The 16,646-nt window shown below is 42.0% G+C and overlaps 1 protein-coding gene across 5 annotated transcripts in view; it reads left to right on the top strand.

Annotated features, from left to right (window-relative positions):
- The window catches only part of UQCC1 (ubiquinol-cytochrome c reductase complex assembly factor 1), a 100,013-nt gene that overhangs the window by 54,159 nt on the left and 29,208 nt on the right, over nt 1-16,646 (top strand). For all 5 annotated transcript variants that reach the window (XM_007447777.1, XM_007447776.1, XM_007447778.1 and 2 more), the window contains one exon: nt 1,340-1,448. In XM_007447777.1, the coding sequence (XP_007447839.1) occupies nt 1,340-1,448 (109 nt within the window). The remainder of the gene's footprint in view (nt 1-1,339; nt 1,449-16,646) is intronic.

The raw sequence follows: 16,646 nt of genomic DNA on the forward strand, positions 1-16,646 counted from the left end.
CCAGCTTCTTGCAATCTACAAATTTGATAAGTATGTTTTCTTTTCTCCATCTTAGTCATTAACAGAGATGTTGAGGCAGGCCAGGCTGGAATCATTCCATTGGACCTTACTATTGCTAGTAGATTTAAATGGGCAGGATTAATTGTGTATGGAGATAGAATTGTCGGTTTAGACTGAATACACCATAATTATAGTAGGAGTTGTCTTTTAGGTGAGTATTCCTATTGTAGCTGCTTAATAACTATTTAACAAGAGATAATAGAAATACGTATGGTCATAAGAATGAGATTAGGAGCTATCTTGGAAAGTTGGTGACCCTGTTTATATTCTTATATTCTTATGTAAGGTCTTAAGCAGAGAGCATTCTGGACTGATTAGAGGCAATGTGGTATAGGGGAAAGAGCCCTAAACTTGGCCCTGAGATGTTTTATTCATTTATTTATTCAGAAAATATATATTGAGTGCATACTATACTTAAGCCCTAGATATACAATGATTAAAAAAAAACCAAAAAACCCCAGACTTGATGTCTGCCTTCAATGGAACTTACATTCTAATGGGGGAAACAATTTGATAATTATACAGATGAAATCATAATACTTTCTGTCATCTATATTCTGGACGGGTACTATCCAACAGAAATATAATGCAAGTCACACATTTAAAAGTTGCTAGTAGCTCCATTTAAAAAAGTGAAAAGAAAAAAAATGAAACTAATTTTAAAAATAGGTTTTCTTTAACTCAGTATACCTGATAATATTTCAACATGTAAGCAATGTAAAAAATTTGAGATATTTATATTCTTTTTTCCTGAACTAGATCTTTGCCATCTTAAACTTATACCACATCTCAGTTTGAACTAGCTATATTTAAGGTGTTCAGTAGCCACTTGTAGCTAGTGGCATCCATATGGGACAGCTCAGTACTATACCCACCTTTATAGACTGCTCTGTGGTGTTGGGCACATCATTTTCCTTCTTTAGAACTCCTGTTTTCATCAGTAAAATGAAGGATTCAGACTTATCTTTAAACAACTAAAAGTGGTCCCTTTCATGTATGAGGGAGCCTTCTGAGGTGCTCTAAATAATCTATGTCTTGATGTGAGTGGTACTTACATGGGTATATATTATATGTAAAAATTCATCAAGCTGTACACTTAAGATTTATGTACTTTTCAGTATCTATGTTATAGCTCAATAAAAGATTTTTTTTAATCACTTCTAGTTTTTTGATTTTGTGCCCTTTGATAAAATGACTCAGATGAGCTGACCTTCAGTGGAAATGAGTGATGTGAAAAATGCAAACAGCCAGTGACTCTTTATGTCTTCTTCCCACCCAGGATGTGTCTAGTCCGAATGAAGCAGGAAGGCCGGAGTGGGAAATACATGTGTCGTATCATAGTTCATTTTATGTGGGAGGATGTTGAGCAGCGTGGCAGAATCATGGGGGTAAGTGAGTGCTATCAGATTCTGGTCCTGGAAAACTCCAATGAGGGGTTGCCTGACTGGAGTTGAAGTTTTATCTGTTCTAGAATGGCCTGATGTCAAGTGGTAATTCACCTAGAGTCCCTTCTGCCTCTGTGAAGACTGGCATGCTACAGACACTTTATTTATGTACTTGCCCACATTACCATGGTTTGTCAGTGTGAGTACATCCTATGTACGGAGATGGGATCATTAAGTCCAAATCATGGTGATAGGAGGGATGGATTTGGTGAACAGATAAAATAAAAAAATAATAATCCAGTTTTAGGACACTTTGCCTTTGATACCAGTTCAGTGTGTCAGTTCACAATTAGTTTGGATGGAAAGACCCTGGCATGGGGCCTGCACTGTGCTCAAGAACTTAAAAACAAGCTTCTTGATCACTGACAACCTAGAATACTTTGGCAAGGTATCTACTGAAAAGGTACATTAGTATATTTAATAACCTGAGAAAGGAGAATGTGTAGTATGTATACAACAGAATATGATGACAATAGAAAACCAAAACCAAAACATTAGGATACAATTGGTTATATAAATAGTAATCTCTTCCTTTGTGTATATTGTGTATTTTGTGTATCTAGACCATATTTTAGTAGATTGTAGTTCCTTGTTTTTTCCCATATCATTGCCTCCTAGCTTGGGAGCATCTAAAGCCAAACCATCAGACAGGGTCACAAAATGGGTTAATTTGGTTTCTTTCATTACAGCATAAAGTTCTGTGGTTTTGCGTGTATATATTTTATCATATATGATATCATCCTCTATGCACTTAAATGCAACTTTTTTTTTTACTCAACAATATATCAGAGATCTTTCCATGCTGCATGGGAATTAAGTGGGAGATCTCCCATGTCTTACTTTTATCTACTATAATTATTTTCACACACTTCCTATGTTATTGTCTGATGGTATCATGTGCTCACTCTATGTGTGTAAATTATAGTCTTTGAGACTAAATCATGGAAATGATGGTTGTCTACTGAGAATCTGGATTGAGGGTATTTTCAGATTCTCATGACTTTGGAGGATGTGTGTATAGAAAGCACAGTAGACATGGGTTCATCTTTAGATAGCTTCACTGACATTTACATGCCTTTCTCTGGGACAGCAGACCATTAGCATTTCTGTTCATTCTAAGAAGATGATAGCATATTTCAAAGTTTTAGCTGCTGTCATCATCATCTTCGTCATCATAATCATCATAATCATCTGTTTTGGAGTCAATATTCACCTGTGTTTGTAATTACACTCTTTGCTTCCTTCTTCATTTTTCTCACTGTCATACCTTACTGCTGTTTAGCTGCCCGGAGTGGGATCAGCAGTCTTTAGGCTATTCAACCAGCTGAGTGTTCCACATGCCCTCAAGTACTTACTACCCAACTCTGTGGCAGCTCACAGTGGATATACAGTAGTGCTGGCAGTCTCAAATCATGCCATTTAATGATGACCAGTGATACCCCCTGGCCAGCCAAAGCCTTGGCTGACTGCCATGCAGTTACACAGTAGTTCTTCTATGAGTTAGTCTGTTTTCTTATCACTGTTGATTAAACTCTGCTGGAAGTGGGACCACCAGAGCCATGTGGACCACAGCTGTCCCCAACTGAATAGCTTAATGAGTCATAGGTTGCCAATTACTGGACCACAGGAACCTTTTACTCTACCCCACCTCCACCCCCAAATGGATTTCCTTTGGGACCTACATATATATATCTCCATCACAAGGTTCAGCAATTTGAACCTTCTCCCATGTTACTTTATAATGTCCCTTCTACTTGACTGTATGCTTTATAAAGGCAGGAAACCTGTCTTATCCAGGTTTTTGTTTACACAGTAAACATTGGATAAATAAATACTTGTTGAATGAATGAATAAATTGAACTTCAGCCTCTGAAATTCTGTTTTAAAGCCAACTTATTTGTCAGATAGCTCATACTCGGTTTATTAGTCTCTGGTCCAGGTGTACGTCAATGCAGTTCTGCAGAAATTAGCCTTTCTTTTTTTTCTCCGATTTTATCCAACCATTTTTTTCTATCTTAATTGTTCTACATATGATGCTGTCCTATAGAGAAGTGTGTTAGACCACCATTTCTCAAACTTTAATGAGCCTACAGTTCACCTGGGGATCTTGTTAAAATACAAATTCTGATTCAGTAGGTTTTTGGTGAGGCCAGAGAGTCTACATTTCTAAAAAGCTTTGGGTGATGCCAATTCCACTGGTGGGGCTGGGTCGGGGAGGGGCAACCACACATTGAATAGCAGGGTTTCAGATGATCCATAATGCTCCCCAAGTGTAGACTCTTAAATTTGTCTTCATGAACAGAAATGCCAAGCTCAAGTTTAGTTACAAAGACTATAAATAAAAGATGATTTAAAAATAATAGAGGGACTTCCCTGGTGGCGCAGTGTTAAGAATCTGCCTGCCAGTGCAGGGTACATGGGTTCGATCCCTGATCTGGGAAGATCCCACATGCTGCGGAGCAACTAAGCTGGTGCACCACAACTTCTGAGCCCGCGCGCCTAGAGCCCGTGCTCCGCGAGCAACAAGAGAAGCCACCACAGTGAGAAGCCCACGCACTGCAACGAAGAGTAGCCTCCGCCCTCTGCAACTAGAGAAACCCCGCACGCAGCAATGAAGACCCAACACAGCCAATAAATAAATAAATAAATTTATAAAAAATAATAGAGATTTCAAAGAGTTGGGGAATTAATATTATTACATTTCCGTTATAACTGATTTGCTCCTCCCTTTCCAACCTCATGCTATAAACAGACACCCTTTATATAGGCAAGAAAATTATATATTAGCCACTTCTAAGTTGTGAGTGTGACTCTGTGTGTGTAGAGGGGATCTCAGTCTTTGGCGTTTGTACAACCTAAAGAAATGAGAAGTTTAGGCTGGAGAAGGATGGCATGTGGCTGGAGAAAAGTAGCAGCCAGAGGGAGCCAGTCTGGCCTGGTTCTGACCCTGGCTGGCAAGTCTTTTCCCCTTACTTCAGTTTCTTGGTTAAAAAAAAAAAACTTGGGGGGTGGTGGGTGACTACATGATTTCCAAGTTTCTTTTCAGCTTTGAAAACCTATGATGTGAAGGTGGTAATTTGCAAATATATTTCTGTGTTATTTGGCATCTTTAAGAAAACTCATATAAAAAGTAGAATTTATAAGACTGATCAGTGTAGTGGTGATTTTTCTTATGCCAAAGAATTCTTAGAGGCCATTACTTTACTTGGGTGGATTTGTGTGGGGAAGATTGAGAATGGGAATTAATGCCACATTAAAATTTGGATCAAGAAATCCTTTGAAATTAGAGTTCCAGTCTCATTTGGTGAGAAAATTTTCACTTTCCAAAAATTTGCTTTTTACGAGCTTTTTAGGAGCCCAACTATTGTGAAAAATATGGCAGCTTCATATATCATCAGTGAAGCTGGTATAAAAAGTGAGTGTTAAATTTGAGGTTACAAAAATCACATCAATAATTTAGAGTGTTCTGACTTAAAAAAAAAACATTATTTGGGATATAAGCATATAAATTAGCTGTGGAAATAAAGTTCATTATATCACCTCATCTGGTCTTGTTTTATTTCATTAACTGGTTCTTAAAAACCTTTGTGAGCTGAGTTGCAGCTGAAGAGGTTGGAGACCATTTTTCCTTGGGCCCTTGCCTCACTCCTGAGTGTTGGTAAGAGTAGAGAACTAAGACTTGACACAGCTGTAAAAACAGACAGCGCCTTTGGCCTCAGCACTTTCTCCTGGTGCAGGCAGATTTCAGATGTAAATTTCACTTTCTACCTCTCCTACTAATGAAGTAAGTTTTCTTTTGCTGGGTTTGCAGCCAGGTGTGTCCAGTCTTGTGGCTAACTGGAGCGCTTTACTTAATTTTTCCATTTGTGACATTTCAACCAAACTTAAAAAACAAACATAAAAATTAGCTCAAGGCAGTGGCTCAAAGTGTTAATGGTAACCTTAGGCTGGCTAAACGACTTCCTTTCAGTTCTGCCCTGCCAGACATCTCCACCTTGTGGCTTACAATAAGCAGGTTTAAACTTTCCAAACTGTGGAGACAAGGTAGGAGTGGGTGGGGATGGGCTTTAGTTAAGAAATTGCAAGTTTATCTCTGTCAGTGGTCCCTGGCATGACAGTTGGCTTCAGCAGGGTGTCAGGTGATTTCTTGCTCGCTGTTTTTCTGAATAAGGATGAACCTCCTGTCAGCTCATGGTCTCCTGCTCTTTCTGTAGCAGAGCTGCTTGATGGAATGGTGCAGAGGGCCTGGAAAGAGGTGGAGGAGCTGTGGGCTGAATTGGACTCCTTTGTAAAATTCTGCTTTGCTTTTCAGAACTAGCATTTTGCTTTGTAAAGTCCTCTGATCATACTCCAGACTACCTTTCCAAACTAATTTCCCCAACTCTTCTTGAACCTTAAGTATGAGAAACCTCTACACGTGTGTCTGGTACATAGGAAGCACTCGGTGAACATCACATTCCATCTTTGCCTCACATACTTTTTTTTTTTTTTTTTTTTTTGGCTGTACGCGGGCCTCTCACCGCAGTGGCCTCTCCCGTTGCTCCGGACGCGCAGGCTCAGCGGCCATGGCCCACGGGCCCAGCCGCTCCGCGGCATGTGGGATCTTCCCGGACGGGGCACGAACCCGCGTCCCCTGCATCGGCAAGCGGACTCTCAACCACTGCGCCACCGGGGAAGCCCGCCTCACATACTTTTCACTGCAGCCAAGCTGAATGTCTTGCTCTTCCTGTCTTGTGTCTTTTCTCATGTGGTACATATACCTAGATTGCCCTAACATGCCAGCCCCAGTTCCTTCATGTCTCTCCACTTCAAATTGGAAGCCAATCCCGGTTTCCCCTAGCTGTCAGTACCTTAATAATTTATCTTTACCCTTCTTCTGGCTTTTACTGTTTCTATTTTGCATCAGTGTCATTCATGTATTGACTGACTTCTGGGTGAATTCCTCGGGGGCGGGATCACATGCATCCCTCTTTGTATTCTCCAAAGTGCCAATCATTGCTCCTTGGCTGAACGTGTGCCCGGTAAATATCTGATGAAAGTAGATGGTTCTGGAAGCCCACTGTAAGTGTTGGAAAAAGTAGGGTAAGGAGGTATCCTCTTTATTCTGAGGATATTTGTTTGCTCATTAGTCTTAAATATTGGAAGAAAAAGAAATGAGAAGTTGTCTCCACTCTGAATTTTTCTTTTTCTTTGTCCATGATTTCTCATCTAGTGGAATTATTTGATTAAAAAGAAACAATTTGTAAATAAGATACTTTATATTTCTAAACCAGAAAAGCTTTAAATCTATAAAAGGTAGTAGAAATAAGAATTACATGTACTTTAGATTTCTGGAAATTTCCTTCCAGACCTCTAATTCCATTCCCGTCTCTTCCTTCCCCCCACAAAAATCTTCAATCAAACTCCTTTGTTTTACCATGAGGTAAAAATTTTGCTATACTTTGCATCTCTAGGTCAGAATTAAAACTCACTGCCAAAGGTATTGTTTTAAAAGGCAAGGACCACTTTAAGGGTATAGTTTTTGTGGCCAGTAATATGAATGGTGGAGTGTAAATACAGAGCAATCCCATCGGCTGGAAGCTTATAAAGTAAGAATACATGTTTGTTTTCCAATAGCAATCGTTCTTTTGAACATTTTTTAAATGTCCTAAGCTGTTGGAGTGGATACTTATTTATTAGGGGAGAGAAGACTAAATTCTTAGAAGGTAGAGCAATTCCATTTTGGAATTGGCCCATGAATTTGAGCCAGCTGAAGATGTACCTCTAATAGATGCGTTCCTTTCTGTACGCAAGTTTCTTATCCTCAGGCCTTAAGAGGTAGCAAGAGTGCATGGAGTGTATGCTTTAGGTGGTTTTCTACCTGACTGGATGCCTGGGTGCATACAACCAGAATGCCAGTCTGATGGCTGAGGTCATGTGACCTTCTGAGTGGCGTACTGGATTCACTCCACTTCAGGGAGTGTCCCTAAAAGAGAAGTTATAAACGTTTCTGTATTTGAAATTAAATAAAGCGTGAAACTGCTGTCTATGCACATGGTCATTTATCTCTCTCATGGCCATTTTTACGTTCAGTTGTAGATTGTGAGTTTCCTGAGGTCTAATTCTTACTTGTTTGTCTTTGTATTCCTATGGTGGCTCAGTGGAGCTTTGTGTTTAGTAGGCATTCAGTAAATGTTTCTTGACTGAATAAATAAGTGAATTTCATCCACTTTTTTATCTTCAGTTTGCCTCCTGGAATTTCTGTAGGAGAAACAGTGACCTAATTCCATTTTACAAAGCCCTGGCTGATTCAGTGCATGTGTAGTCCTGCCTTCCCCTAATACCTTCTTAAGTACCCCTCATGCTAAGTACTCCCAGTTCAGCTCATCACTGCAGAACTGTTTACCTCTCCAATGCATCACATTTCTTTTGCCTCCAATCTCTCTGGGTGCCCGGTTGCATTTGGTATCTTTTTTTTTTTTCTTTTTTTCTTTTTTTTTTTTTTTTTTCTTTTTTTCTTTTTTTTTTTTTGGGTCGGCGAGTCTCTCACTGTTGTGGCCTCTCCCGTCGCGGAGCACAGGCTCCGGACGCGCAGGCCCAGCGGCCATGGCCCACGGGCCCAGCCGCTTCACGGCATGTGGGATCGTCCCGGACCGGGGCACGACCCCGTGTCCCCTGCGTCGGCAGGCGGACTCCCAACCACCGCGCCACCAGGGAAGCCCCATTTGGTATCTTTTTTTTTTTCTTTTTTTCTTTTTTTTTTTTTGGGTCGGCGAGTCTCTCACTGTTGTGGCCTCTCCCGTCGCGGAGCACAGGCTCCGGACGCGCAGGCCCAGCGGCCATGGCCCACGGGCCCAGCCGCTTCACGGCATGTGGGATCGTCCCGGACCGGGGCACGACCCCGTGTCCCCTGCGTCGGCAGGCGGACTCCCAACCACCGCGCCACCAGGGAAGCCCCATTTGGTATCTTTTTTTTTTTCTTTTTTTCTTTTTTTTTTTTTGGGTCGGCGAGTCTCTCACTGTTGTGGCCTCTCCCGTCGCGGAGCACAGGCTCCGGACGCGCAGGCCCAGCGGCCATGGCCCACGGGCCCAGCCGCTTCACGGCATGTGGGATCGTCCCGGACCGGGGCACGACCCCGTGTCCCCTGCGTCGGCAGGCGGACTCCCAACCACTGCGCCACCAGGGAAGCCCCATTTGGTATCTTTTGTACCATAGTCAGAATACTGCTTAGAGCTGTGTGCATCGGGCACAGCTAAAGCCATTTTCCACACCTCTCTTTCAGGGGTCACTAATGCTACTCCTAAATAAATCTCACTCAGGAGATGGGATACAGAGCTCCACGAACCTGTTCTTCCTGTGTTTTCCTGTCTCACATCTAAGATCATGACCACCAGTCCAGCCCCCCAAGCTAGAATTCTTAGAATGTCCTCAACTCCTGCCTCATCCTCTGCATCCAGTTGTCTTGTCACTTTTCTGCCCAAAATATCTCTGGATCTTATGCTCTCCTCTGTTCCATTGCTTCATGTCAGTTCCTCATCATCTGTCCTTTATTGGACATGGCCTCCTAACTAGTTCCTGGACTTTCCCCCTCTAGTGAACCTGCCACCATTTAAGCTGCCAGAGGTATTCTTTCTAAATCCCACATCTGATCATATCCCTCCTGTCTAGAAATCTCTGAGGGACAAAATTCAAACTTTTTAGCAATGGCATAAAGAACCCTTCGGAGAACCTTCTTGGTTGTAATACAACAACCTTTTGTTGTATTAATCTTACACCTTAAAAAAAATAATAAGTTTGAAGCTTTTCAAAGTGAAAAATTGGGGGAGAGGCCTTCACATTCTGGCCCCAGCCCACCTTTCTAGTCTAATTTCCAGCAAACTTCTCCTACATGCAAATGTTCATACTTGAGCATGTGCACACACACACTCTAACACATGTTCCACTCATGCCTCGTTTTCACTGGTGCTATAATATTCCATGTTCCTTTGTGCTTCTGAGCCGTCGTTCATGCAGTTCCCTCTGTCTGAAGTGGTCTTAACCCTGTCTCCTCTGCTCATGGCACTGTAAGACACAGCTGGATAGTACCTCTTCCAAGGAGCTTTTCCCAGCACCCCCCAGTAATATTAGTATATTTGGCCACTCCCTTGTCTGTATTCCTCCAGCACTTTGCACAGACTTCTGAGATAGGACTTACCATGCTGTACTGTAATTACGGGTTTGTGTAGGTCATGCCCATTAGATGGGATAAGGATCCTAGGATCCCTAGTGCCTAACACAGAGTGCCTAATGTAGTCACCCCTCAGATACTTGTTGGGTGTATATATGTGCTTCTATTATTAATGTCTGGCCAGCACTGTCTCCCAAATACTGACTTAATGATCTCTTACGGCACCTGGATTCAATTTCTCTGACCCATCCCCCCACCCCCCAAAAAACGTTCATTTTTCTCTCTGTGACCTGCCTCATGGATTCCCTGGCTCTCTCATCATTTATACTTTTAATCCACTTTATAGAATAGATGAACCTTAGAACATTAGACTGGGAACCTCAGAGATTCTCTGGGTCTGAAGGTGCTCAGGTGTGTGTATTTTGAAAAACTTCCCCAGAAGATTTCTGATCCCCATCTCAGGTTAAGGACTATAGATTTGTTCCCACCCTCTCACTTCTGTGGTGAGGAGATGGAGTCCCAGAGAAGTTAATTGATTTGCCCAAGGTCATGCAGCTAGAAAACAGCAAATTGAGGACCAAAAACTAGGGTATGCTGATTCCCAGTCCAGTGTCTGCTTTACTGTACGATGATACCTCTGGGGGTGAGGGGGAAGTGGAAATCAACTTCATGGCAGGTTCCTTCTCCCCTGTCTTGTTATCAAAGACTTCCAAAGACCAAGAGGACAGCTTTTCTTGAATCTAGAGCTGTTCCATTTCTTCAGTGCAGTCCCAAGCCTGAGTCCCCTTTATTCAGAATTTCTAACCCAATACGGCAGAGGTTTCCTACTCAACAGGACAGATAGAGATTAAGGGGGAAAAAAAGACAGATGAGAATGCTAACAATGTTCTGAATTTGTTTCTTTTTCCAGCATTTAGAGTCTGAATATCTCCACATCGTCTGAATTCGCCTTAGTTGATTTTACAATTATTTTTCAGAGACTCCTCGGTTATGCTTTTTTAGGAGTAGAGGAACACCGAGACTGAGCACTGTGCTTGGAGAGGCTGGGCTGGGAGACTAACAAAGGTGGTATTATACTGTGCAAAGCCAATAAATGTATTCAGGAGACACCTAGATGTGTTTCTAGAGGAGGGCATTAGGGGGAGGGGTCTGGTGAAAAGGCAGAAGGGTGGGATTAAGATAAATTAAAATGGGGCCAGCACGTTGGATAAGGGGACAGCCTCTTCCTGTTCCCACCATTGCTTAAGATTTTTCATTCTGCTTCGTTCAAAAATTAAAAGCAGTCTTTACCATATAACCTCATACCCTCCTGTCCCCCATGGGGAAAAGAACTTAGTTTAAAGGCTATTTCAGCCTGATACAGCTGTGTTTATTACTGGAGTGCTACATCTATGGGATGTTCCTGGAGAATCTCAGACTTAAAACTGGAAAAGAACCTTGAAATAATCTAATCCAGAGATTCTCAAAGTGGTCCCCACACCAGCAGCTTCAACATCACTTAGGAACTTGCTGAATGAGAAACTCTGGAGGTGAGGCCAAGCAATCTGTATTTTAACAAACCCTCCAGTTTGAGGGCCACTGCTCTAGTCTGATCCTGTCATTTAAGTGATGGAGAAACTGGCTCTGGGAGAGCTGAGTAAGCTTTTGTTAGAAACCAACCGACGAACAGAACTCAGGTTTCCTGATGGCCAGCTCTTACTGCTCCCCCTGCTAAGAGGAGCAGGGTCTGGCACGGACTAGTGACATGTGAAAGTTGAGGATTTCAGCATAATACAGAAACAGAGGTCAGCAATAGTAATAGCTAACAATTATTGAGCACTTTCTCTTTGCTATGCGCTTTATAAGCACCATTTCAGTTTTATGTTTTACAGCAATCTTACCCATGAAATCCTATCCTCATTTTACAGATGGAGAAACTAAGGATCAGAGATGTTAGTATATTAGTTTCCTATAGCTGCTGTAACAACTTAGCACAAACTTGGTGACTTAAAACTGTAGAACTTTATTCTCATACTTCTGGAGGCTAGATATCATTTTCACTAAGCTGAAATCAAGATGTTAACAGGGCCATGCTCTAGGGAAGAATCTGTTCTTTGCCCCTTTCTAGCTTTAGGTGGCTGCTGGCATTCCTTGGCTTGTGGCCACATCACTCCAATCTCTGCCTCTGTGGGCACATTGCATTCTCTTCTATCTGGGTCTAAGCACCCTCTTCCTCCCTCTTATAAGGGTGCATGTGATTACAATTAGGGCCCACCTGGAAATCCAGGATAATCTTCCCATCTGAAGATCCTTAATCTAATCACAGCTGTAAAGTCCTTTTTTGCTACATAAGGTAACATTCACAGGTTCCAGGAATTAGGATGTAGATATCTTTTGGGAGACCATTATTTAGTCTACCAGTTAGGTAACTGAACCAGACTTACACAGTAAATATGAGAGCCTGGATTGGAACCCAAACTTGCCAGACTCTAGAGCCCGTGCTCTTAATCACTACTCTGTACTGCCTGAAAAGGTCGTTGCTAAAAACTGTGGTTCTAGCATTAGCATTAAGATTTTAAAAGTGTTTACTTCTTCCCCAAACTTGCATTATATTACTGTCATGTAACTCAGAACCTGTGAGTCCTTAAGCATCTCTGGTCCTGACTCCTTCAGTTAAATTACTAGAAGGAAGAGATTGTATTTTTTTTCCATTAAAAAAAATGGTGATATAATTCATATACCATAAAATTCAGCATTTTGAATGTGCTTTTTTAGTAAATGCACAGTGTTATGCAACCATCTCCACTCTAATTCTGGGACATTTTCATCACCTCAGAAAGAAAGCCCATGGCCGTTAGCAGTCATTCCCCATTCCCCTTTCTCCCAGCCCTTGGTAACCACTACTCTACTTTCTGTCTCTGTGGATTTACCTATTCTGGGCAGTCCATATAAATGGAATCACATAATATGTGGTCTTTCGTGTCTGGTTTCTTTTACTTAGCATAATGTTTTCAAGGTTCATCCATGTTGTAGCATGTTTCAGTACTTGATACTTTTTATGGATAATCTATTGTATGGATATACCCCATATTATTATCCATTCATCAGTTGATTGACATTTGGGCTGTTTCCATTTTTGGCTTTTTTGAATAATGCTGCTGTGAACATTCATGTACAAGTTTTTATCTGAATATATGTTTTCAGTTCTCTTGGGTATATACCTAAGTGTGGAATTGCTGGGTCATATGGTATGCTATGTTTAGCTTTTTAAGCAACTCAGATATTGTAATTTATATAAGGTTATTTGAATTCCTAGTGTGACATCCATTGTTCATTTGTTTATAATGAAATAACGTTCTCATAATTTGTAGTCTTAATCGTATTTCTCATCTTATTGCCAAATAAATATTTATACCTGCAATTTTTGACAGTAAAGAGAAAGGATGGTGTGGTATAATGGAAGGGGTTCTGGCCAGCCTGGCCACTCTCTGGGTGAGCTTGAGTAAAGTCAGATCACCTCACCTCTCTGGAGAGGAGAGCTCGATGATTTCTAAATTCTCTTCCAGACTTAACATTTGCAACTCTGGGAAAGTCTGAAAAGCTAGCCTTGTGTTAAATCCCAGAGCTTGTGTTCTATTTTTTTAGCAGTTAATCATTCTCTGTCTGATTTCTGTTCCCAGACACAAACAAGGTTTTACCCATCTATCCAACCATTTTATTGTGGTCTGCTAGTTTCCAGGTACTCTGTAGGCACTGGAGATACAAAGATGACAAAGACATTGTCCCTGACTCCCCAGTCTAGTAGGAGAAGACAAACATATAAACAGGTAATTATAATATTAAGAGATTATGATATTTAAAAATTGCTCTGCCCAGAGGAGAAAAGCTTGGGGTAGATGACATTTGGTTTGTATCTTTTCGGATGAGTGTTTGCTAGACAGGAACATTCTGGGCAGAGGAATGGCGTGGGTAAAGGCAGTGTTCTGTGAGAGGACAAGAGCATGTTTGCCTTTGTTTGGTGGCTTTTTTCCTCTTTCTCCTGCAGTGGTGAAAACAGACTGTCCAGACTAGCTCCGTTTTGAGATCCTTCTGTGTGTCCAGTATTCACAGGCTCATCGACTCAAAGGTCTGCAAAATAACACATTTTGTCAAAGTCCTGGCCACCTATGGGTCTTCTTCCCTGTTTTTTAAGGGCACTTCAGACTCAGTTTCTGAGTCAGGAGATTTCACTGAATGGCTAAGGAGCCTTGATCAAGATTTGGGTTTTCTCCATAGTAGCAGCTTAGTTCGGGCTCTTGAAAATGCCCTTTTGTCCCCCTAAGGGTTTTAGTTACATAAAAATACTAGGAACGTGAAATTCTACAATATGATCAGCACGGCACAAACTAAATTTCTAACCTTTGACTAGAAACATATATGGAAGGCTTTGTGTTTTAAACTGCCCCCTTCCCAGCCTCCTAGGCTTCATGAGAGGTCATTGTACAGCTCTTTCCATGGTCCCTGTTCTCTTCCTTTTTACTGGAGGGCAAAACTAGGGCAGAGAAATAATTTTTATTCACTTCTGAAAGGTTACAGTAATAAAGAAACTCTTGTTAACATCAGAGAACGTTGCAGCCAAGAGTTTTCACAGTCTGGCATTGTTTATTTTACATGTAATTTGGAACCTTCTGCACTCTTAAAATATTGGCACAAAAATGTTTTAACTGTTGAAGTGCTTCATTGCATGCAGTGGTAGTGTGGTGTGAGAGAGGCAGCAGGGCTCTGGAGAGCGGCTTGCCCTGTTCCTTGGAAAGAGAAATGGGGTAAGCGTATGCGTATGTGTGCAGATACACATTCGCCTGTGTATATATGAGTCTCTCTGCACTGAGAATTAAGAACTTTCTCTGCCCTGATGAACTTCTATGCTTCCCTTGATTTAACAATGAGAATGATGTAACAATCCTGCTTTCCTATTGCCATGGTTGCCAGAAAGTATAGAGCTTCCCTTATTTGGGTATTTTGATATAATTATTCATTATCCCCTTTCTCTCACACACACTTTGTTAACACTTTTACTTTTATCCATCAAAGGATTTTTGTTGTTGTCTTGTTAGGTCGAAATTAAGATTTGAAAACAATTGCAGAAGGATCACACGTGTTAAATGGGAAGACTGCTAGGCTGGCGACTGGGCTTCCTTAGTTCCAGGCCCAACTTTCCTTCCAGAGTTTGGAGGACCTGCTCCTTCTGCCATCTCTTTCTTGTCCTGGAGCCTTAATATAGAGCTATATATTAACCTGACCCTTGCTAAGACCCAGGGATTCCCCAGGGCTGGCTATGCACTCTAACCTGTCTGGTCTGGGGACAGTAGCCTGGTGCCCCATAAGCTCTTCTTCCTCCAAATCTGGCACTTTGTTCCTTAGCCTCCAAAATGGAGCCTTAGCAAACGAGGCAGAGGTTACCCCCACCAGGTGAGCTCTGCAGAGCTATCTCCAGGCCAGACCCTTCTCTAGGGACCTCCAGCATGGGGCTCCTCCCCTTGCAGGAGTTCCACTCCAGCTCTGAGAAAAGGATGCTCTGCTGGTATGTATACCATGACCACCATGCCCTGCTCCCACAGGCTGTAGACTTTCTGTCACAGCCAGCCAGGGGATCCCACACCCTCTGGCCTGGATCCACTTTCAGTGCCCACCAACAGAAAATGAAGTGCTCAGGACCTTGCAGTCTTTCTTTGCTCAGAGAGATCTCTGTTCCCTTTTGGAAGACCCTTGCCTTTGGCTTCCTGATTCACGAGAGCAGTCCCTGTGGTGGAGGATCTGGATGAGTACATGCATACGCAATTTGGGGCTGAGGAGACAGGCCTTTCCCCAACAACCTAGTGAGGGCCCATGTGTCCTGCTCTTCACCTCTAAGGTGTGGGTACTTTGTGCTAAACTCTCCAAAGACCGTTTTCCCAAGCAGTTACCTCCCATCACATGGGCTTTGGAGCCAGACAGACCTGGGTGCTAATCCCTGCTTTGCCATAGTGCGGCCTTGAGACCCTGGGCAAGTCTCTTTACCTCGCATTTCTTTCTCTATAAGCCACACATAGTCTGACTTAAACAATATGATGGTAGTGAAGACTTAGCACAGTACTTGGCACATTTTAGTGCCACTTGGTAAAATAAGGCACTGTATTTGGACCTTTTCTACAACACCTAGCATAGGCTGCCTTATTTCAAAAGGATTTGTGTACACATCTTTCATGCCCCACTGGATTCTGCCTCGCTGGAGGATGGAGATCATATCTTTCGTCTTTGTATCACCCGTTTGCCTGGCATGGGTCATGTGCATAGCAGGCCCTCAGTCGATGTTAGCTGAACCTGTTAGGATGACTTGGACAGACAGGGCAGGCATGAATGTTTTAGTTTCTCCATCTGAACCTGGGGAAATAGTAACCCCTTATTTTGGAGCCTTTGAGGACAATTTAAAACGATATGTGTGAAGTGTTTGGAGTCCTTTGAAAGGAAGGTACTGGGGAAATCAATGGTGTTTTTGCTGTTCTTAGGAAAGCCTTTGTGGTTCCCAGCGAATAAATTACTTGTAGTGAGTTTTCTAACACCTCCTACTCTGCTCTGTTCACTGAGGCTTTTAAAAATAAAATAAAATAACTGCTGTAATGCTTCTTTGCTCTGACTTATAAAGAGATATAATTTTGGTTTTGGACTTTTGACCCCTTTCTGCTCCCAGGAGAGAAATTTCTATCAGAATAGTAAAAGGTGTAAACTATGTTTGTTGCCCCTTTTCTGGGCCTTGGGTAGTTAAGCTGCTGGGGTTAAGAATCAACGGGCTTGTGGTTTGTACCTGGTTATGGGGCAAGCAGGAGACGATTCCCATTAAGCTCCATGGCATTCTCAGTGCCTCCTTTCATCCCTGTCCTATGCCCTTTTGCTAAAATTCTTCAAATTTCACATGAACTCTATTTTCTTTGGTATTTTGAGCATACTTGTTTATGGCTATACCTCTTCTCTTTCAAAGACAGAAGATGTTTATCATCTG

Source organism: Lipotes vexillifer, unplaced genomic scaffold, assembly GCF_000442215.2.
Source record: "Lipotes vexillifer unplaced genomic scaffold, Lipotes_vexillifer_v1.1 scaffold397, whole genome shotgun sequence".
Classification (NCBI taxonomy): Eukaryota; Metazoa; Chordata; class Mammalia; order Artiodactyla; family Lipotidae; genus Lipotes; species Lipotes vexillifer.